General features: G+C 40.8%; 1 protein-coding gene across 2 annotated transcripts in view; it reads right to left on the reverse strand.

The window, feature by feature from the left end:
- The window catches only part of LOC109301691 (neurabin-1-like), an 88,956-nt gene extending 63,948 nt beyond the window's left edge, over window positions 1-25,008 (reverse strand). Inside the window, exons 1-3 of one of the 2 annotated variants that reach the window (XM_019522929.1) lie at window positions 23,105-25,008; window positions 2,249-2,381; window positions 1,488-1,608 (exon numbers count right to left, since the gene is read on the reverse strand). In XM_019522929.1, the coding sequence (XP_019378474.1) occupies window positions 1,488-1,608; window positions 2,249-2,381; window positions 23,105-24,694 (1,844 nt within the window). In that variant the 5' untranslated portion in view covers window positions 24,695-25,008. The remainder of the gene's footprint in view (window positions 1-1,487; window positions 1,609-2,248; window positions 2,382-23,104) is intronic. The other variant, XM_019522930.1, reaches the window with a different exon arrangement.
- Window positions 25,009-25,062: the final 54 nt, after the last annotated feature.

The following is a 25,062-nucleotide window of genomic DNA, read 5'->3' on the forward strand; positions in this document are numbered from 1 at the left end:
AAACACACAGATATTGATATTGACTAGTATTGAAATGGTTTGAAATGCTGTTGACTCTTGTGGGGACCAGCCTAATAAACGATGCGGTAAATCAGACATAAAAGTTATGATTTGTAACGGTAATAACTGTTTGGAACAGAAAGATGTATGGTGACTAACAAAATGTGATGGGAAAAGTTTAAATAGTCCCCCCTTATGTTCATATTAACATACATGCATTAACTAAAAGTTTTGCTAGCAAAATTATTTGGCATAGATGCAGTCTTTATTTTGCTTATTGTAGACTAGACTATACAGACTTTTACTAAAAAAAACCTCAGTTCAAAATACAACTAAACAAATATGATATTTATTTGGCTGCACTTAACTTTTTCAACATTATTCATGGGAATTACCATATCAGATCAAGCCCAATGATCCATCTAGCCTATTTTGCTATCTCTGACAGCTGTCCTTGCCAGATGCTTAAAAATGATGCTGCAAGAAACCCTCTAAACAGAAAAGCAGAGAATAATCTAATTACAGGACACATTTCTTCATGACCCACATAAACAGTGATTGAGATCACCACTGAAACATGAGGATTTATTCTCCCGATTTTATCTAAAGTGAGTAGGTGCAAGATGGAGAAGGGCTAAATGTTCAACTGGCATACACCAAATGCCACTGAAACCAAGGAATTACAATGAATTAAACCAGCTGAGATTTGATATGAAATTTGGCTTGTTCAGTAAGGCTTTAGGGTTTTTTTTAGATTGGCTGAATACCAAACTGATGAAAGTTAAAGGACATTTTCAGTGCTTTCATTAAAATAAGCTGCACTATACAGTGCCCTTTGTATTATGGAATACGAGTAATTTTCAGCAAGATTGGAGCACTTAAATATAAAAAAATTACTATGCCAGTTACTTGAATAATTATTGTAGTGTCATGAAAGCATAATACATGTCATATTTGTATTTCGAGATTCTGTAACACAGAAGGGAGGGGAGGATGGCATCTTAGAGACTAACCAGTTCAGAGGCATACGCCGTCTCAGGCAAGAGCCTAAGGCTTTGTCAGATGTAACAGACGTTCTGTAACTTTTCCCCTGTATATCTCAAAATAGAGTAATTATGTAATATCTAAAAGGTCAAAAGTCTACCGAAACACTTTAGCTTACTGGGCTACTATGGCTCAGATACACCCGTTTCTATAATGATGGCACACAAGAGAACATTGTGGATAGCATGTCTGTCTGCCTTTGATCACCTAAACTCAATGATTAGATACCCATTTCCAGCGGAGGCAACTGGAGGCTGCCTTTGGCTCAAGTCCGGGGTAGGGCTTGACCTCATGCCAATGAAGCCATGAGATACTTTTCCGGCTCTGCCACTACACCCTCATGATTATATTGGATTATATATGTATTTTACTGAAGAATACTTGACTATATATCATGCAAGATCAGTACCAACATGGTATGAAAGACCTAACTGAAAACTTACCGCCCATCTCTTTGTGCAGCTCCGCCTTCTGTTATTGTTTTCACAAAAATTCCTAGTTTTTCCAATCCCTGATCTGCACCGACTCCCATTCCAATAATACTGATGCCTAGGCCACTATCACCTGTAGGGTTAAAAAATCCCAACAACAGCCACCATATATTTTATAATATAGTTGCCATAAATTATACTCACCAGTTATAAACAAACTTGCCCTAATTCCTTATCTATACTTAATTAGACTAAGGTAAAATATATTTAAGTCAGTAAGTAGTTAAAGAACGCAGACTGGCCTGTTCCCAGCAGGATGAAAAACCCCTTACACAGGAGTAAAGTCCTAGTTGCTTAAAATGCTCCAGGACAGCAATGCCTTCAAACACCAGTTGTATGGGAATTGTGGAAAGAGAGATTAGCATCACTGAATGCATTTTCTACCTAGATCCCACCACACTGCAAATGACTGCCTAGTGGATTGCATTCTGAAGTTTATGCTTCTGAGCTATTAATGACCCAAATAAATCCTCTGGTACTATAAACTGTCGAAGTTCCATTTACCTCAATTATATTATAATTACATTACAGAGACCTGTCTCTGCAAGTTGTTCCAATGAATTCAAGCTATTCACAAATGTGAAACTAAGCACATACCTAAATCTTTAAAATATTAAGACGTAAATATCATAGAAGCCCACGTGAAAAGTGCTTCAGTCTGTATATAAAAGAAATTACTTTTCTCTAGCAAATATTTGATAATTAATTTGCACCTTTTTCAATTTCTACAGGAAACACTTCCATTTTTTCCACCCTTTTCTCAAGTTCATATTCTGCTGATGCTGCTACTGGGTCAACTTCTTCATTGCGCCTATCATATTCTTCATTTGAATAAGTGCTGAAAACCTTAGAAAGATAAGAGAAAATGACATTTCAGTGTAAACATTCTTTCATGTTTAAGAGTAGATTATCTACAAGCCAATACATAAAGTGATAATTTTAAGGATTTCATTTTCTAAAAATTCAATTTATTTAAGAAATAACATTGCTGTTGCAGGACAGTTTCTGAAGAATTGAGGAGGTGTTTAGAAGTGTCAAATACTTCTAATGCCTTTGTACTAAAACACACTCTTCATATAGATAAATACAGAACTCTATTTTTTCATAAGCCTCATAAAAAAAACAACACAACATCATCTGTCAATTATTTTCTTTTACAAACAGATGCTTTTTAGGGGGAAGGTGGAGGGGGGGCAGAGGAACTGTTTCCCAGGAAAAGGAAATGTCATGTTACATACATTACTAAATATAGTAATCACTCCAGCTGAACTTTTGAATTGTTAAAAATAACAGGATAATAAATAGTACTAGTTGTTTATCAGTGTTAAGAGACTAAGAAGGAAGAAGGAATAAATAATATCTACTGAGACTGAATGAAAGTATTCACTGGGTGCATCTACATGTAATGCTACGTCGCCACAGCAATGTGCTACTGCACCGTGGCATTGGTGGGCACAAACCATAATGCTGCAACTACATCGCCATAGCAATACATCCCTTGTTATAGTGCATTCCTACAGTGATGCAGTGGCTAAAAAGATCTGTGCGCCACTGGCACACTGCGGTACAGGCTGTTACTGCACCGACATTTAGTACTTCCAAAAGGAAATACTAAATGACTGCAGTAACAACGGTTCAGTAGGGGCATGTGTAGACATGCCCACTAATAAAACTACTACGTTTAACATATACTATATAGATACTGCATTAAAAACCTTGTGAAATACAGTAGTACAGTCTCTTTTTCCTTTGCCTACAAACATATGGGGGGAACCTCCTTTATCCGGTTCATTTTTTTTTGGCATAGTTTGGCCATATAAGCATAGACTTCAGGCATGTTCTTCAGCATTAACCAGACAAATAGTACTCAAGAGTTTTGGTGACATACCAGTACTCCCCAGTCAGTAGCTTGCAAACCTGACAGGAAGTCAGCTACATAGCTAAGGTCTAATCTTCAGTTTTAAAAGATTAATGAGATAGGTGTTCATACTGGTGTACCTATGGTAAAAAAAATCCAGGATAAACTTTGGTGCGTGTTTCCCTGTATATTTGTTTCCATACAGTGGGGATGCTGGGTCTGGATAGCAGCATCACCCAGATGGGAAAAAAGCATCAAAATAGATGACCAGAAGCAGCAAGGCAGGCTGGGATAGTGAAGGAACAATATATTAAAATATGCAGATGCTAATCATATCTCGTCAACAGAACAGCCATTAAGCTACAATACAAGACTGCTTTTAGAGATTTTCTGCCAAACACTGCATGAACAAGTACTGCATTGTAAGAACAGAAGCGGTCATGACTCTAATGAAGCTGGCAAAGAACTATGCAAACAGATGCAGAAGGATGAATAAAGACCCCAGAAGTTTTTTCCCCCGTCAAGAATCGTCACACATCAGAAAAGGGACTCATGAATTTTTCGAGTTCTGCATCTAGCAAGTAAGCCAACAACTAGAGGACAATTGTTTCTTTTGGAAACTAAGGTAGATTTGCACCTTTTACCTAAAGAAGAGCATAAAACAGGGAAGTTTGTAGAGCACAGCTGCCAAACCTATGTTTGGAGGTTGTGGAAGTTTATTTGATAGACAATTCTTATGGAAAAATGTAAGTGGACTGCAGGCCTCTGAACAGGTGTGGCTATGACTCTAGGGTCTGATAAACCTAGTTTTTTGATATCCAAGTAGTTACTCCCTCTCTGTTGGGAAGAAGTGCAGCTGAGCAATAAAAATTCCTGCCAGGTAATGGGAATGCAAATGGGAATCTGGAAAAAGAATACAAGAGGCATGTTCCTAGGTATAATTCCACAAGCAATACCATAGTGGCCAGCAATAGAACACTGCTTGTAATCTGAATACTGGCACCGTGCTTTACTTTCTTTTCTCTGTGAAGCCAACTAGATCTAAGACAGAAACCTGTATACAAATTTGGTGGCTGCACTGGCAGAAAAGATTGTGTGATGGAAAGGACAAGTATAAACACTACCAAGCATCATGGGCTGAGTTCTTGGACAATCAGATTAGGAAAACATCCCAACCCCAAATTCAAAGAATCATAGAAGTAGCAAGGGGAGGCTTGGAAGTTTGTAACAAGAGGCAAGAGGTCAAGATGACATTTAGGGTGTTTGGAGACAAAAAGAGGATGGGTGGGCTGTGACTATGAAGAAGAGAGAACAAGGAGAAATCTCATACAGCTAAAATTTTCTAAACGTTATTAAGTCCTTAATGTGGAAACTACAGAATATATTTCTGGACACTAAGCTGTTCAAACAAGAGAGAAGTATACACTCACAAATGGCTGCTCAGCTTAACCCAGGAGAAAAAACGAAGAAAAAGATACCCACAAAGGGATCTTCAGCTATGCAACATAGACTATGTTCATTGGAGAGTCTCTATTATAGTGCTTCTCAACCATTTTAGACTCAAGACACTCTATAACTTCTCATAAATTTAGCAGCACCCTTTGCAGATGCAGGTGGAGGGAGTTCCCTTTTCTCGGAGCAAGGGAGAGATGCTACCCATTTGCCTCAGCTTTAATGTACGAGGCCCAGGGGTGTACCAGTTGAGAATCACTGCTTTAGGCACTCCACTTCTTGTACTGTTCAGCTGAGACACTTTAAAGAGGCTTGGTTTTCCTGAATTGCTGAGCTTCAGCTCCGAAGACCGGGGCCCTGTCTGCAAGTAGGGATGGTCCCTGATTTCACTATTTTTTTAAATCACTGGCAATGCTCTTACCTCCTTGCACATTCTCACTCTCTCCTGGGCTGATTCCAGACCCAGTTTTTAGCTGCATTTCTGAAACTAGATAACAGGGGACAGCAGGAAGGGGGAATAAATAGAGCAGGAGAACTTCTACAGTTGCCTTCTACCCTAGATGCTCCTTGCCCTAAGAAGCCCTTGGTCTGTACATGGGCTTTGATTAATGATAGAAGAGGCTACTTTTCAGCTGCTATGACTCTTCAATGCCACCATGCCAACGGTTATAATTCCCTGTGCTTGGTGGTGGCCAGGGCAACACCATGCAGGGCTTAAATCATTCCATTTAGTGCTGCTCCCACATCCTGTGCCCTCAAGAAGCAGCCTTCCCACATCACCAGTAGACTCCAACTTGCCCTGCAAGGACCTCTTCTCCTCCAGCTCTTGCTCCTGAGACCCAGCAGGACTCAGGGACCAGCTTCAGGGGAGAGCTGAAGTCACTGTTCCATGGAACTGGCATGCCCTGCTCCTCCCACCTAAGTAGGCATGTTTTAGAGCAGCAGGCCTGAGGAGCTCCATGCCCAGTTTGTCCAGTGCTGGTCCTTGCGTGACTTGAGGATAGAGTGAGCCAGCAATGGGACACACAGACTCTGCCAGACACAACATTACCAGTCCCAGTTCCAGTGATTCCCTTCCCCCACTCTGCCAATTCCTTCTGGAAACAAGAGGCACATGGGACAGTTCCACCTGTCCCACGTGCTTCTGTTTCCTGGGAGACACCACGTAAGGTCAGACCAGGAGGGGCCACAGCAGACCAAGGAACTCCTATTTACTTTAGGTTTATCAGAGCAAGCTAAGGCAGGCAGGAGTATTGCTCATGCTACAGCCCTTCCTAGGTGCATCATGGCACCCCTGAAAGGGTATCTACAGAATCTTAGTTGAGAACTACTGTTCTATTATGAAGTAATGTCTGCAAGAGACAACAGGATGAAGCTAATATACATATGATTACAGCTGAATAAGTTTCTCAACAAGACAGACAAGGATCCACTAGTAACAGTACAGATCAGCACAACTGACACCGCTTCATGTCCTTAGACGTGACTTCAGGGAATTACAAAGGGTGCCGAAGGAAAAGAATGTCCAATTGATTTCCTCAAAGATCCTTCCCATCTCACTTGTGAAACAGGACAAAGGCTTCTTGAAATGAGAAGATTTGTGTTAGGTAAGTGGTGTAAAATTTACAAAAATGGAATGTTAAAAATGACAAAGGATCAAACTGACAAGAAAGGGAAGGAAGAGTGGCTCACTGTTGTACAGTCCTAGACAAATCAGAAGTGAATTATTTCAACTGTTTGCAGCTCAGTGTTGTAAGATAACGCAGAAGATGAAGTAACTAATTGGTGTTTATTATACCTAACTTAATCACACTAGTGAATAGATGACCAGCTTCTTAAGCAATTATCTACAACCTGTAGGGAAAAAAAAAGCTGCATCATCATAATGGATGCTGCTATTACTTAAATATCCTCAAAGTTGTTAAGAAGCTGTAAGTGAGAAGTCCATAACTAAAAAAAGAGTTGCATACAACCTGGGGGAATTTTATCTGATCTCACTTTTACAGATGAAGAGGAACTGATAAGAGAATTAAATGTAGGTTAGCGACCATGTTTTTAAACAGAAGAATAAAATTCAATCTAGTAACACACACACACACACACACACACACACACACACACACACACACACACAGAGTGCCTTAAAAGGAGGGCAATTTAATAAAGCTGAGATCAGTTATGAGTGAAAGCTGGCAGAAGAATGTAAAGAAAAGATATGATATGAAAGATAGTAGGAAACTGCTTACGAATGTTTTACTAACTGCTCCACAAGCCATAATCCAAGTATCAAGAAGGCTACATTGCATAACAAACATGCAGACCTCACTTAGAGGGGAAGAAAGAGAAGAAAATATAATAAATGCCAATAAATCATGGATTTATAGAATCATAGGCCTAGAAGGGACCCTGAAGAATCATTGCAGCACCCTGCATGAGCAGGAGAGAAATCTGGGGTTAGACAACCTCAGCCAGGTGACTGTCTAGTCTTCTCTTGAAGACCTCTGGGGTAGATGATTGTACCACCTGTGGGGGGAGCTTGTTCCATAGTCTGGACACCCTAGTTGTGAAGAAGTTTTTCCTAATGTTCAGCCTGAAACTATCTTCCAGGAGTTTGTGGACGTTGTTTCTAGTTTTCCCACAGGGAGCCCTGGTGAACAGTTGTTCAGAGCCCCTGATGCACACCTCTGATATAGTGTTAAGCCGCAATCAGGACCCCTCTCAGCTTTCTTTTCTTTAGGCTGAAGAGTCTGAGATCCCTCAGTCTCTCCTCATATTGCTTACCATGCAAGTCCCTGATCATGCCGGTGGCTCTTCTTTGGACCCTCTTGAGCTTTAGCACAGCCTTGCTGAAGTGTAGCGCCCAGAACTGGATGTAATACTCCAGCTGTGGCCGCACCAATGTTGAGTAATGTGGGAGAATCACTTCTTTGGATTTACTGGAGATGCATCAATTGATGCATGCCAAACCGTTATTGGCCCTAGCGGCTACTGCATCGCACTGCCAGCTCATATTCATGCTGCAGTTTATTGTTACCCCCAGATCCCTTTCCTTTGTAGTGCTGGTCAGGTTAGCAATGCCCAGCCTGTAGGTGTGCTGGGGGTTCTTCCTTCCCGGATGCAGCACTCTGCATTTCTCTACACTGAACCTCATCTGGTTCTGCTCTGCCCAACATACCAGCCTGTCTAGGTCTGCTTGTATCTGCAGCCTATCTGTGGGTGTGTCCGCACAACCACATATCTTGGTGTAAGACAGACTTTGACAAACTAACTTGATTTTTTAAATTTTCTATTATAAAATTGATTTAAAGGCAATAGGATTACACAATATACTTCGACTTCTGTACTGTAACAGTTTAAGAGAATGAAGACACAATACCAATGTGGCAAAAATTAAAACAGAATCCCTTTTACACAGCTGTTAATTCTTTTCAAGAAGCTGTGTTTCTAGTGGGGTTCCACAGCGATCGATCATTTTTTGGCCCCTTGCTATTTAACTTTTTACCAGTGACCTGGAAGAAGATACAAAACCCATCACTGATGAAATTTACAAATTATGAGAAGAGTAAAAAACTGATACATAATGAAGAGAAGAGAACACTAACAAAGTCCAATATGGTTCTCTGGCTAAACTGGGTAAAAACAATACACATTTTAATTTGGTCAAATATAAGGTCAACAATCTGGGATAAAGAATTTGGGCCACGTTTACAGAATGGAGGACATTATCAAGCAGTGACTTTGATAAGGATCTTCTAGGAGTTACGGTGGATAATCAAGTAAGCTTAAGCTCCCTGTGCAACACAATGGCCAAAAGGTCTAATCAAAGGAATATATCAAGTAGAAACAGAAGGTTATATCATGTCCAAATTCTGCACAGATGCAACTGCTACTGGAATACAGTGTATACTCCCTTCCGTGAAAACTCAAGGACTGCACAGCAAGTACACAAAGGGTAAGATTATGGACTTGCTGCACCATAAATTAAGGAGAATACATGCGACCTTCCACGTCTGGCTGGCTGCAAGGACTAAAGCAGCTCTTAATATATACATAGTTTTACACAGCCCACTGTAAGCTTCTTATAGGCAACAACACTATACCAAGTATCTATCGCTCTAAATATTTCAGGATCACTTCCAAAATGTCTCACTTTTCAAGAACAGTTACCTTAGTGCTTAACTACCTTACCAGTCAGTTTCTCAAGAGCATACACATTAATAAAAACGTGTATATGGAAAAAACCCCAGGATTTTTTATATTTAATGCATACATTTTCCATATAAATGCCAACCTTCAATCTTTACTTGCTTTTCTACAATTCTTCAAAAAACAAACAAACAAAACAACAGTCTTTTCAGACAGTAACCCCATTTTAAGATGACGATTTGTTTGTAGAGCACAAAAACGCAGACTTATTTTTAGTGCTCTAGAATCTCTTACTTTGGATATCTGTTAAAGATGTATATTGAATAAAATACAGCAGTAGATACACCCAACAGCAACTGTTCTAGGAACATCCTGATAACTTCTAAAGATTTTGCTGTTTTTTAAATTGTACTCCCCAGGAAACAAAAACGGCTCACTACCAGTGGTTGGAATTTCTACCCTTGAAGTTGAATTGTGTTAGTTCGAATTTACTTGAACACAGCTTTAAATTGTTGTACATATTGATCTAATAAGTTAACAAGAAATTCACAGTTATTAAATGGTAAGAGAAATGGATTAAAACACCTTAAACGGTGAAAGGTATTGGCTGCTTGGATGGCCTTCCTCAAAAAAGCCACCATATACTTTTCTCAGAGGGATTGAGGCCACAGGCATCTCTGATACAGACAATCACTACCTTCCATTTTCTCCAGTGGAAATGATGCAAACCTATCCCTGATCTTGGCACTTGCATAATCAAAAAACATAGAAGGGTCAAATTTTACTAAAGCCCATTGGGCCTTAGTCCCACCAAGAACACTGGACAACAGCTTTTTTGAAAAAACCCCTAAACTTTGCAATTAACACCTTCAGAAGTAAACCTTGTTTTCAAAGTGGAGTAAAATTAAAAAATGAAGTTGTCAAGAAAAAAACCGTAGATAGAAAAGTGTAAATGAAATGGAAAGTTCTTAAAGAAGAATGTATTAGCTGACCAAAAAACCCAATGCCATAATCACAAAGTAAACAAAAATTCATAAAACCCAATAAATTTGAATTAAAAAGGGCATCCTGGGCCAGTAGGGAAGTTATTGAGGCAATTGAAAAGACAAAAATAATATAACACAAATGCGAAAAGGAGATGGAAGATAACAATACAAATTAGGAGTCTGGAAATATTGAGAACCTACAGGCATCAAGAAAATAAAATACATTTAGTGGGACTAAGGTCTACAAGGAGTCATAAGTAGAGTAGAAACAAAAGAAATCCTAAAAACAGAATAGACCTATTGCCTGAGTATGGTAACATTCTTCATGATAAGATAAAGACATGTTCAATAAATATTTCTTTACACGCTTTCTTTATTTGAAAAGACAAGATGGCACACTTTTCAGTCCACTAGTAACTAAAGAGCATGTCAAAAACCATCTACCAGGAATAAATATTTGAAATCAGCATCTTTGGATAACCAACACTCCACCACTTTTAGAATAATCTCAGGAAATATATGGCCTAAATATATTGATAGTTAATCGCTTTCGGAAGACCGTAAAAACTCCAGGTAACTGTAGGAGTGCTAATATTGTGTCAATACTCAAAAAGACATGCAGGATTACCTAAATAATAAGACAGTTAACCTAACAACGGTACTATTAATATCAATATCCTAATATAAATAATATCAAAAGCTAATATAGGGCATTGCTACCAAAGAATAAAGGATAGAAGCACAAACATGGGCCAGTAGTGCAGGGATGCAGTCAGGAAGGCCAACTGTACCTTGTCATGCATCCACAGATGCATCTTGAGCAGGTCCAAAGAGGTGATCCTCCCCCTCTATGTGGCACTGGTCAGGCAGCAGCTGGAGTACTGCGTCCAGTTCTGGGTGCTGCACTTCAAGAGGGATGTGGACAGTATGGAGAGGGTCCAGAGGAGGGGCACCCGCATGATCAGGGGACAGCAGGGCAGGCCCTACGAGGAGAGGCTCAGAGACCTGAACCTGTTCAGCCTCCACAAGAGAAGGCCGAGGGGGGAATCTAGTGGTGTGTTACAAATGCATCAGAGGGGACCAGCAGGCATTGGGGGAGTCCCTGTTCCCCCGAGCACTACCAGGAGTGACTACAAATAACAGTTACAAGCTGGCAGAGGGTAGATTCAGACTAGACATCAAGAGGCGTTACTTCACTGTCAGGGCAGCTAGGATCTGGAACCAACTTCCAAGCAAAGTGGTGCTGGCTCCTACCCTGGGGGTCTTTGGGAGGAGGCTGGACGAGCACCTTGCTGGAGTCATTTCACCCCAGTGCTTTTTCCTGCCAAGGCAGGGGGTCGGACTTGATAATCTGCTCAGGTCCCTTCCGACCCTACCAACTACGAAACTATGAAACATGCTTTTATAGAAAATAGGTTATAAAAAATCTGATTTTTGATGAAATTATGGAATTAGTTGATAGAAGTAAAACATAGACTAATGCGCTTGAACTTTTGTAAGACTTCGTACTACGTAAGATTCTGATTTAAAAACATACCCCGAACAGAAATGAATATGTATATGCTAAATGGATAACAAACTGGTTGATACCTGGTTATCAATGAGGAATCATCATCAACTGGTGGTTGTCTAGTGAGGTTATGCAGGGCATCAATGAAAGCCCTGATGCTAGTGAAATTTTTTGAATCAATGATTTGGAAATAGGAAAGTCATTGCTGCTAAAATCTGCAGAAGACAAGTGCGGTAACTAATGAGGCAGACAAGGTAGAGATCTGGAATGCATGGTAAGCAAAGCCTATTCAAACAAAATGTCTATTAACACAATAAAAAGCAAGATCATACATATAGAAACAAAGAATGCAATACATATCTAGAGAATGGAAACTTGTATCCTGCACAGTGGTGACTCAGGAAAGGCTGTATGGATGAGTCACAGCAGACAAGCAACTGAGTATCAGTTCCCAAAATAATGCCATAGCAAAAAAAAGGACTACCAAGATTGTGGATATGTGCAAGGAGTAGAGCAGGAAATGGTATTATCTTTGTAGATGATGCTGGATAACATGATATGAAACTGTACTGTGTGCAGTTTGGGTATCTGCATTTTACAGTAAATGTCTATTTACAGTAAAGACAGAAAATTTTGAAAAAACAATGGAGAGGGTGTTGAAGAGCAACTCAAGTATGCTTACAGTGAGAGACAGAGTGGAATCTGTTTAGTTTATCAAAAGAAAACTGATGGAGGACTTGATTTCAAATGTACAATTATCCTTGCAGGGAGAATATTCCAGGTAATAAAGATCTGTTTAATGTAGCACAGAAAGGCATAACAAGAATAAACAAGTGGAAGCTGAAAGTCAGATGAATTCAAACTATCAGATGAGCTTGTAGATTCTAAACAGGGTGCATCGTTAACTACTGGAACAAACTACCAAGGGAAAGTCTTACATCTTGAAATCTTCAACTTGAGATTGGATGCCTTTCTGGAAGATATGCTTTAGTCAAGCACAGGTTATTGTGCTGACTAGAAGGGTGACATTTTCACAGGCTGTCTTTCATGGCCTTTTACATACAGGAGATTAAACTATATGATGCAATGGTCCTTTCCTAGGCTTATGAATCTATTGAGCTTCAGAAGGTAAGATCTGAATGATAGCCAGCATGGCTTCATTGCAGGCAGGTCTTGCCTTACCAACCTCATCTCCTTCTATGACCAGGTAACCCACCACCTAGACACGAGAGAGCAGATTGACATTGTATACCTTGACTTCCAAAAGACCTTTGATCTAGTATTCCACAATGTCCTTGCAAGAAAATTGAAGGATTGCGGGTTTAACTTTGAGACAATCAGGTGGGTGAGAAACTGGCTGCAGGATAGGACCCAGAGAGTCATAGTAAATGGATGCGTGTCATCCTGGTGAGAAGTGGGCAGCGGTGTCCCGCAGGGGTTGGTGCTTGGTCCAATACTTTTCAACTTCTTTGGATGTGGGGGTGAAGACTGGCCAAGTGTCCAAACGACACCAAGTTATGGGAAAGCGTGGGCATGCTTGAAGACCAGCTACAGATACAGGTGGACTTAGACAGGCTAGCAAGTTGGGCGGATCAGAATCTGATGAAGTTCAACATTGAGAAATGTAATGTGCTCCATGTCGAAATGAGCAACCCACAAAACACCTACAGGCGTGGTGGCACCAAACTGATTGGAACCATAAATGGAAGGGACCTGGGGGTAATAATAGGCCACAGTATGAATATAAGCCAGCAGTACCATGCTATAGCCAGTAGGGCAAATAATACTCTGGCTTGCATCAATCAGTGCATCTCCAGCAAAACCAAGGAGGTGATTCTTCTGCTCTACTTAGCGCTGGTAAGACTGCAGCTGGAGTACTGCATCCAGTTCTGGGCACCACACTTTAATGAGGACATGGACAAGCTTGAGAGAATCCAAAGAAGAGCCACCCGTATGATCAGTCTTACATGGCAAGCTGTATGAGAAAAGGCTGAGGGATCTGGGACTCTTCAACCTGAAGAAAATAAAGCTGAGAGGGGACCTGGTAGCAGCTTACTGCTACACTAGGGGAGTACATCAAGGGCTCAGTGAGCAACTGTTCACCAGGACACCCAAGAGGAAAACTAGGAGTAACAGCCACAAACTCCTGGAAGACCAATTCAGGCTCAACATTAGGAAAAACTTCTCCAGTCAGGGTATCTGGACTGTGAAATAAGCTCCTTCAGAGGTGGTGCAATCAGCTACCCTGGAAATCGTCAAGAGAAGACTAGACCCAAAACTTCTAAAATTCAATGCATTATCTTGACCATATAATTTTTACTTCACTCAATTGAAAGTTGTTCCCAAGCAAAGAACTACATTATTTTAAATACATAATATGGTCACCCATCTGTGCTGTTATAGCTATTAAAACCCAGACACAGTTCATGATATATTTGTACCTAATTTAAAGTTATCATTTCAACCTACCACCTCAGCTGAAGTACATAATCAGATGACCTCTACTTATTCTTCTCTGTATTTCTAAATACTACAAGCTAATCATTTCAAAATCCATTATTTGTTGTATTGCGAGTAAAAGATTTTTTTCATGACAAAGTACATTTATTTAATCAGCAAAGCAAGAAAAGTGAATTCCAACAATTGATTCTAATTTTCTTTTGCATTTGCACTTTTTTCTTGCTGACTGAATATAGTTTTTACATTATATTTGGCACCTTTAGTTACTAAACAGGGTGAACATACTTTATCTATGAACATTTAAGCTATTATAGACCTTAAATATTTATTCAGATTTATAAATCTTTATTGCCTATATTATAATCAAAATAGTAAAGACATTCTTTTCTTCTAGACAATTTTTTATTTGTGATGTTTCAGGATCTATTGGAATTCAGTTAAAATTCAAAACAGTGGTATTTTTTAGTTGAGCAATTTGGATGCATTAAAAAAAGTTTCTGTAAATATGTTCTGCACTTAAAACTGATTTATCAATCAAAGTAAGTATGGTCCATTTACAGTAAAGACAGAAAAACTTAATTTTCCCAGCCACAAACCAAAATCTGGGGACCACAAGACACAATTTTTCAAGATGCACAAGGCACCAGTCACTGATCTGCAACTGGTGCCCAACTCAAATAATAATTTGTCATTAAGGCCAAGTACAGACAATTAAAAAGCCCACGTTGAATCAAGTCAATCTCCACAGGTCAGTCTAAGCTGCATAGATCAACCCAATAAACAAGTGAAGACATTCACTTTTGAATCCAGAAATGCAGCCACCTGCAGTGGCCCAGACCAGAAGCCAGGGGGCGCCAGAGCACACCTCCCTGCTCAACTGGAGCACTCCATTGGGGCAAAGCTAGCCCATCCACCCTGCAAGGTGCAGTTTGCAGGGGAGGTGCAAAGCATCCTAGGATGCTGGCAGACTGTGAGTTAACTGATCCCCTACAAATTCAAGTCAAGTGTGATACTACATCCATCCAGTTTTATCATAAATGGGTTTCACCCATTTTTAAAGGAGTTTATGTGCTCTGAACTTCTGTTGTGTTACAGATGTGAACTGGTTTCCAATCACTTATATCAGTTTGTGTGTTGCTTCTGTCCCTAGTCCAAGGGACTTCTTAAGACAAGTCATACCTGAAAAGATAAAAAACAACAAAACAGGAGAAAAATAATGTTTTAATTTAACTACATAACTTTCTTCAGGAGCTGCATTTAAAATTATCTGGGAGCTTTAAACAACTTAAGCTGTTTCAATTTAAACAACTTGAAAGCTGCAGTTTGGCCATCCCAAACTATAGTCAGTGAAATGAATGGTTTCTCGTCACCTTGTCATTCAAGATTTTAGAAAAATCTTGATCTCAGACATGTAGTTTTTATCTATGGATTGGAAGAGAAGCATATACTTTCCTGCTCTATCAATTCCTAGTTACTCAAATTTGAATGAAATGGAAATTAAACTGAATATGCTGAGCAAAGTCAAACCAAGAAAATACTCTGCACCAGCAAAAAAAGGCTGTTGCTGTCAAAAGAAGCATTAAGAAGTCAACAAACCGCTTCTAAGCTGTGCCAACAACTAGAACCATTTTATTGGTTTCACTGTCTTTAAAACTCTGACATTTACTACCTATATAATCATCTATTCAAATGATTTAAATAAATGTATAATATTTAGACCTTAAGAAATGCTTTTCAGAATTTAAAATGTAATTATAAACATTTATTTTTGAAATAATTGATTTTTATTCATTTGAATTTCTGAGCACCAGAAGCATATTTCCATGTTTATGCACAGATGAGGTACTGTAAAAGCAGATGAGGACAAATTTCCCCAGTCTTCCCAAAATGCTCAAGCCTTCATCTAAGAAGAGAAAAGTAATCCATCTTCTTTTGAGACAGTTATTAGGATTATTAACTAGTATCCATTTTAAAGCAAACCTTCTGACCACATGTCCACTAGAAGGAGAATATAGCAATTCAGTGGTGGCCAACCTGTGGCACAAGTGCCATGGGAGGTATGGGCAGCCTCCATGTATGGCACACAGTAGATGAGGGAGAGAGCAGGGACCAGAAAGCAGAGCATCAGACTGGGCAGACAACAGAAATCAGAGCAGCCTATTAAGCAGGGGAAGGGGATTGAAGTTGTATTGAGGGAGAGCATTGGGTTTTATTTGTGGCCTATGTGCCAGAAACATTACCAATATTAAGCCTCCTTAAAACATAAGAGGTATACTATTTATTGTTCACTAAATTTAACCGATTAAACAGAAAAAAAATAAAATAATATAATGCCAAATGGTGAATGCCAAAAACATTATTAAAATATTTGCTCAACATTTCTGACCAGCTCTAGAACTGGTCAAATGCCACAGCTAAAAGATCAATCAACTAAGTAAACCAATGAACATCAGAGTTCACTCTGTTTACCCCCCTTCATATAATAAATTTGTGGAGCATCCCAGGACTTGTAACAAGAGCACCCAGTTTCAGTCATGAGTGGGGGACTAATTGCACATGGATCCTTTGTGGGGGGTGTCTGGAGTACACAAACACACACACATACTGAGCTATGGGGCCACCATGGCTTGAAACACTATTAACTTTGCTGGGATTCAGCCCAATGAACTACATGGAAAATCATGACACTCTTGGCTGTGAACTAGTATCATGCATAATTTGAATTATATATAAGTAGGTACAAAAGTGCTATTCAAAATGGTGTTTATGGAGTACCTATATTAAAATTTGCAGCAGTTTCTAAAAAGGTAAAACGTATCAATTCTGGATGAACTAAGTCTATGGGTACCCATAGTAACTTGCCTAGGTGCCAATTACTACAGGCATGTTTATTTCAAAGTTAGTGTTTTCAAATTTGGTCTTAACTTCCATGTGCTCAGGGAGGCCAGGGTCTGACAGTAAAGGGGGAAGTGGCTGCAGGGGGAAGAAGTTGGGGGACAGAGGGCAAGGGGGCCATCTAAACCCCTCAGATTGATTTCCCCTCCTATAGCAGTGGGAGGGAGACAAACTCAAAGCAAACCTCCAATAATTAGATTTTATACCTGGAAAACTAACAAATTTATAATTTTTCCATGTACAGAATCTAATTATTGGGGAGTCATCTTATATTCAGGGTCATCTTACATTCAAGTAAATGTAGTATTTAGATATGGGTCTACAGAAGCTCTTGGGGTCATCAGCTGAAGAGAATTTTGGATTCTTCTGCATCACCCTAAGTCTATATTACTAAAAGTCCTTTCTTTACTACTACAATCAAAAAGTCCTTGCCTTTTACTAAATCCAATTTGCTTACATGGCAAGTGAACCTAAGCCAGTAAGAGAAGTAACACTGAGCATATTTAAGAAAACATCTGATAAATTCATTTTTGCCTGGCTATTCTTAAGGACTACAAAGAAAGAAATGAAAACCAAAGAATTTCCACAGCAGACCAGATTAACTGAAGAATCTACTCCAACACTTAGTTAGTGGCAACAGATAATAGCCAAGACTTTGTCAAATGAAAATCTCAACACAGACCTAGCCAGTTGAGTCTGATAACCTGACGAAGATGATGAGAGTTTTCTTTCCTGATTTTTTCCAGGGATCTGAAATCTTGTATTATAACTACTCCACAACTATTGATACAAATATAGACCCTCTCTAAAAATGCAGCTAGGCTCTGGGGGCTGATATCTTGAGAATTCTAGTTTGATTATATATTATGCCAAAACAAACTTTCTGCTCAAAATCTCTACACATACATTGTCTCATATACAACTATTCCATTTTGGCAGTTAATAAAGTCCAAGGTTACTTCAAAAACCTAATTCTGTATTTCACTCACTATACAGGTTCAGTGAAATATACTGCAAACATCTAAAATTTGGATTATGAAAAATAATTTGAGAAGTCAGAGCTACAGAAAACCACATTTAAACAGTTTACCTGTAACCCAACAATTTAATCTTATCCATCTTTTAAGCACAAAACAACACTAAAAACTATAGATTAGCTCTAAAAATAAAGTTACTCAAATTATCATAGATAATTCAAATTCCCCGTAAGAAAAAACCCCAAGACCACACAAGAAAACTCAAGCCCTCTCAAAAACTAACCTCCTTGTTAAACAAAGATGAAAACACACACTTAGGTATTGCCATTATCTGTTACAGAGCTTCCCCTCCCCCATGGAGGACTCTGAACTGTTTTAAGTGCCTTTAGCAAAAACAAGCACATAGGTTACATTTTTACAGGTATACTGGGGCGCAGTGCCGACTTGCGCTAATTAAAAGCCCCTGCGTATCACCTGTATCGGTATCCCTGTACTGAAGAAATGGCAGCGGGGCACTCTGAACTAAAGCTCATCCAACATGTTTTATTTCAAAGTGCCCTGCATCATTCTTTCAGCACAGAGACACACAGGGATGCCGATACACATGACGTGGAAGACAGGAGCACGTCAATTTCCGTGCTGCAGCAGACTTGATTAACTGAGTTTGCTCTGACGCACTGGATTTCCAGCGCGTCAGAGCAGGCCCCCTGCACGTGTATAGGAGCCCATAGGTATCATCTTTACATGCTACTTTCATCTACGCCAGTGGTACGATAACCAAAAACATATCCCTTTTTTTTTTTTCCAGAACAAGTTTCAATCAACTAGCTCTTATGCATACCCCAAGTCAAACAGAAGGAAAAAAACCCAAAGAAATTATTCCATCCAGGTGCAATATGAAACAAAATGTAGAGCAGAGGACCATCATGACTCAAATTAGCTTCACACACACACTGAACAACAGAGGTGATGAAACAAACCTATGGTATTTGACATGACTCTCACGAGAGCTGAGTAACTGCCCAATACTACTTTGTGGGATGTAAATGAAAGAGACAAATGAAGGGAGCCTAACCCCTCTCTCTGTCAATTTTGTAGACATCAGGCAACAGTAGGGCTTGAAGTGGGGGGAGAATCACTCATCTAAAGCAAGCAGAAATCTCTCTCAGATATAGGACATCAGCATTTGCAGGATCTAAGCACTGATTTACAAATATTTTTCAGCAAACATCACTGTGAAAATAGCCCTCCAACTATGAATCAAGAGGCAAAACAAAGCATCACTTCCATAGCTGGTGTTTTATCTACTTGCCAACAAACTGTTCTAAATCATGTTCCCAAACTACACTGTAGCCACAGAGTAGTACAGGGCTTTAATGCTATTCAACTACAAAGTTAAACATAGCTCGATTCCAGCTCTACTGCCACTCAGAATCTCCCAAATTTTGCAAATGACCACAGAGTTCTGAATCACAACAGTGAAAAGCTGTATTAATATAAGTAAATTTCATTTAGCTGTTGCATGAGAAATTCTCATGAGCATCACTATCAATACTTTGGGGGTGATTATGTGGGAGCTATTCCCCAGGCACTCGCATGCACGAGACAGGCACCCCAAAACAAGAGATGCTAGGAAGCCATACAGGTAACAGAAACCAATTGTTATCCATATAGCACCCAGTCAGCCATAACATGGGAAAGCAAAGACAGCATGCTTCTTCCTTTAAAACAGGGGTGTAAAACTCTGCCCTGCACGCTGGATGAGGATCCCTGAGCTGCTCTGCAAGCTAGATCTGGCCACACCAGAGTCACTGAGCAGGGCCAGTCCATGGGGCACCATGTGCAACCCACTCCCCATGCAGGCCTCCTGTGCTGCAGGCAACACCCACTGGCCCCATTCTGGGGCTTGTGCTGCAGGTAGTGCTCAGGCTAGATTTGGCACCATGAGCACCGTCTGTAGCCCAGGGGACTTTCATAGGGCACGAGCTGTATATGGTGCCTCACCAGCCCAGCCCTGAGCGCCAGCTGTCTGTGCACACTAGAACCAGTGTGTAGAGCAGTCTAGCAGGGCGCTGCATGCAGTACATATCCTGTGCCAGCCTGCTGTGCCACAAGCAACGTGTGCAGCGCCAGATCCAGCCAGCAGGCAGCACAATCCTTGGAGCAAGGCCAGTGCTACATGTGGCTCACGGGCTGGACTTCATGCTCCAAATTCTGCTTGCAGCACAGGGGACCAGCTGCATGTGGCACTCCAGCCCAGTCAGTCTTGCATGCTGGCTCCAGGACAGCCTGATCTGGACCAGCCCCAGAACCACTGTACAGCTACTACAGCATGGCTAGTCTAGCATAGGCACTGCATGCAACTCACACCCCAGACTGCTGGGTTGAGCTTGCACACCAGACTGGCCCTGCAGACAGCATGCAGTATCAGTCCAAGATCCATGTGTCAAATCATGCGAGTTAAGGTGGTAAGGGGTAGTAAGGAAATAATTCTTTGCAGAAACCTGAAAGCTGGAAGGATGGAAAAGCAATAGGCTTACTTCCTCAAGATAGCAGAGAAAGAAAAAAGCAAGCAGACACCCAATCCTGGCTTTGCACTAGCTAAGAGACTCTGGAGTGAGAAGACTGGAAGAAACAGAACACCTCTTCCAGCAGCCAGAGTTTCTGGAAAGACCTTCACAGCAATTCACCCCCAACTGAATCTAACAACATCGTGCTGGTAAAAATACCGGCAAACCTCTTCCCATTGGATATGATAGTAGGGCAAATCTCTTACTATTATACTAACTTGGTTATGGGTGGGATTTCAAAATAATATCTCAGATTTCTTTTTTCTTCACATGGTTAAATCTCCAAGCCCTGTATATGAAAACACGTTTGCAAAGAAGTGCTGAGTTACTGGAGAAATTAAGAAAAAAATGAAAGAACTTTAAAAAAAAAAAAATGTGTATTTCCCTAATGCAACATTCAGCAAACTTTTCAGACTGTGGGCTGGAAAGATCCAGCTCTGATCAGAGGAGAGTGGGTGGTGGGACTCATCTTCCCCACCATGTTTCCCCCCCACCCACACAGCTCTGGTCATTGCTGCTTCTCCCCATCATGGCAAATGCAAAGTACCCCACTGCTGAAGGCAGTGGAAGCCTCATTACTGTAGGCTAGATCCAATGGCTCTAAAAACCATAGGTTGCCAACCCCTACCCCTGTCCTAGTATTTAAGATACCTGGTCATGGACTGGTACCCCAATGTACAAACACAAAACAAAAAGACTGGAAAGGTGGTAGAAAACGAAATGGATGAAAAGGGGAAAATGGATGAAAAGGGGAAAACTGGAAAACCGGCATTCAAAACAATGCACAGAAAGATACCCTATAATCTATCAGAGGAATGTTAATATGCAATAAACTAAGGTATGGATTAGCACTGCACTAGCTAGCTTACATCAATTCCCTGAACAGACCTTTAGTACATGCTAAATAATTTCCTCCAATCTGTAATTTCCTATGGTGACATGTCCCCAGTCAAAATCAGCGGCCAATTTCCAGTACTTCACACATGTTCACCTGTTGTAGCTCATTAGTATACCCAGGTGACCTACATGAATGCCATATTAAAGCCATCGTGTGTACAGGACAAATTAAAAAATTACATGAAACAAGATCACTAATAGCAGTTCATCACTCAATAAGATTCTCTATAGCTCAGAGATCTAAATCTCAGGATGTGCAACCTCCATCTTTACAAGTTTTTAACTGTAGGTTAGACTAGTGGTTCACAACCTTTTTAGACCCAAGCACCTCTCAAAAAATGCCAACTCCTAGCTTTCATGGGTTTCTTGACCATGGAAAAAGTACAATTCCTCCGTTGCAAAGAACTCAAAGACCACAACAGGTCAGAATGTTTTTGTGGATTCCTAATTCAAAATCTCTGGATTTGTCAAATAAATCGTATCTAGGTGTTTCCTACTGTGCTGCAGCACCCTGATTAAGAATCACTGGGTTAGACAAATATGTAGCTGGCATAGTTTAGAAAGGGATATTCCTGCCTGGTCCAGAGGATTGGACATACAAGACCTCCTGAGATCCTTTCCATCTCTTATTCTATGTTAAACACCATTGCATCCTTAGTGCAATTCTTGTCAAACTGGAATCCTGATTAAGAACCACTGTTACCTAACAAACATAGCCAGTATTCTCTGCACACCACAGTGCTGCAGTCTGCAGGAAAGCTCTGCAAGTGTTCATGGCTGAAGAATGGTTTGTGAATAAAGTTTTCCAACTTGGTTAAGAGAGAGGTGTATCCTATTTATCTACCACACCAAATTGTTCTTTTTAGTTTAACCTCTGTAGGAATTGTGAAAGACAATGAGCCATTATTACATCCCTCAAATCAAGAAAACAAAAGTTCAGCATGAGCAAGATTAAAAAATTGAGATTGACACAGTTGAAAAAGCTCCTTTCCTAAATATTATCTAATATCACAGAAAAATGTGTATTTAAAACAACTGTCACCACTCCTGAGACTTATCTCAGGTTTTCTGGGTGATCTCAAATATAGAATGTTGTTTGAGGTGGATGGAGATTCAAAATCCTAAATAATTTTGAGCTTACAATCCGCACAAATTTATAAGACCCCATCTTCTGCAGAGTTGTAGAAATACAGCCCATTACTTGTATAAAATCATGCTATCATTTCTACAGAATATAGACCAACATGATACAAAAGAACTTCACAAAAGTTATTATTAAAACAGAATCCCAGTATCTAAATTAGGATGATGTCCTTTGGTATTTTAAGGAAAAGAATTTTTCTAATCATTAATTATGAAAACAAGTCTGAGGTTGAATGCAAGCCTTTTAAACATCTGTGTTTTTTATCATACATACTTTCCTAAGATCCTATATGTATTAACATTGCAGAATAAAGAAACACTTTCCTCCTACAAACATTTTATACAAATATGTAAGTGGAAGAAGAAAAAAACTAAGGAGAATTTAGAACCTTTCTAATTATTGCTCTAAAATAGTAATCAACTATTTATATTCTGGCACAGAAGTAGACCTTTCCTTTATATAATTAAGGAAAGCTTAATTTGTTTCCTTATATTAAACAAAAGTTGCCTTTTATAAAGTACAGAATTTTCAAAAATCAGTCTAATATTTTTGACACCAATAGTTTTCTTATTTTAAAATTAAACAATTCTATTACAATAATATTTTACACGCACAGATTTCTTGCATGGTTGACATATTTAGAATGAAAGCAGAACACCTTCAAAACACTTTACCTTGATAGGAGCTGTTGAGAACTTGACTTTTCTGTCTGGCTCAAGATCTTCATCTTCAGAAAGTCCAGGAAGCTCCTCATATTCATTGTCATAGATATACTCCTCTTCTACATCTAAAGTTTCTTTACATTCAGAGCCCTGGTTTTCTGACTCTGCATCCCTGTCACCATCAAAACCAGCATTCTCTATTCCAAAACCAGTGGGAGAATACGCACTGAACTTTTCTTTCTGATTTTCCCCCACCTGCTCCTCCTCCTCCTCTTCAGTGTCCCCCTCTTGTTCCAGACTGTCCTGACTGTGTGTGACTGCAACCTCCTTCAGAGACACTCCCTCTTTTAACTCTTTCTGACTGACCTCACTGTCATCTTCAAACTTCTCAATTCCTCTAAACATATACTCATTTCCTTTCCCTTCCACAGACTGAAATTGGAATGACTGGTCCTCTTGGAACACATTTTCATGCCCCGAGATTTCTTCCTGGACTAGTTCACCCTGATTTCTCTCTACCCGGGGTGCCTGTGAGGAGGCATTAGCTGACGCCCACTTAGCCTCCTTATCAGATGTGATGCTCCCATCCTGCTGCTCCCTGTTACCTACTTCTACATGTGCTTTGCTCAGTTCACTCCTGCTATGGCCTAAAAGACATACAGACACCTTGGAGGATGGGCTCTCCTCTGTGGATCCTTCAGTGGCAGTAGGTGACTCCCTATTGCAGGAAAACACGTGATCTTCACTTGGACTACTCTGACTTTTGGAAATCTCTTTGGGTTCTTCAGTATCACTATCACCCAGAAAACTTTCCAGCCTCCTAGAAATGGGCCCCGCATTCAGGGCGGAGAATCTCAGCCCACTGCTAGGATGCTGCTGCCTTTGTTCATCACTGCTTTGATTTTCAGCTCTTTCTGGGGCAACATGAAGGCTCACATCTGTATTGAAATTAAAGTGATCCACCACACTGCTATAATCAGGAGAGGCTGAACCACATCTCTTCTTGTCTTCACCTCGTTCACATTTGCTGGGAGTATATCTGTCCATTGAACTCCGCTGCTTTATATTCCTCTCAAAAAGTTTCCTAGTCTCAGAAAACTTTTCTGCCAGGGCAATTTTGTCCAGATCTCCCTCCTCATTGCTGCGGACAATTTTGTCGCTGGCGGAAGGCACAGGCAGCGAGTCTGGGGGGCTGGTGCTGATATTAAAGAAGTTATTTTTTTGGACGCTGAGGAAAGACGGGCTGCTCGGGGAAGGCCCAAGATCTGTTGGTGCTGTCCTGCTGATGACCTTGGCTTCAACAAGCGGGCTGCTCTCACACGCTGGTGTGGAAGAGGAGCCCCCCATCTGCATGAACATGTTTTTGATCTTGTGTACTCGGTTGCCATAGGTAGCAGCTCTACCTCGACTGTGTGGGTCACTTCCCCCTCCATTGGACGAGGTGTTCAACTTTTGCGGGAGGCTGGTTTTGCTGGAAGCACCATCCGAGCTGTTCACCCCATCGAAGGAGCATTTGATGGCGTGAAAATCCGATTTATAGGCATTTCTGTGTGGTGAGGCGCTTCTCAAAGTCCTTTCCCCTTTTCCTTCCGTTTTCATCATGATCAGCCTGGAAAGCCCTTTCCCTCCGGGGCAGATCTAGGGCCAGCAGTGCCGGCCGCGCTCCCGCTGCCCGCCCCGAGTCGCCGGGCAGGCGGAGGGCGCTGGGATGGAGCCGCCGCGTCGAGCCGGGCGAGTCTTCCGTGTTCACATGGAGCCGCGTCGCTGCAGTGCGGGTCCGGCGTCCGTCTGCACACGGACAGGAACTTCGCCGTCGATCAGGCCCGCTGGGAAGCCATCTGCCGGGCGGGGCAGGCGGAGACAGCGTAACTACCGCGGCAACCGCCTGCGCAATCCGCCGGCCCGGAGCTACCCCCACCCACGCCCCCGCCCTGGCCCGGCCGGCCCTGTCCTGCTCCCCTGGAGCGGCC

The sequence above is a fragment of the Gavialis gangeticus genome, unplaced genomic scaffold, assembly GCF_001723915.1.
Source record: "Gavialis gangeticus isolate Ggan-Ray unplaced genomic scaffold, GavGan_comp1, whole genome shotgun sequence".
Taxonomy (NCBI): domain Eukaryota; kingdom Metazoa; phylum Chordata; order Crocodylia; family Gavialidae; genus Gavialis; species Gavialis gangeticus.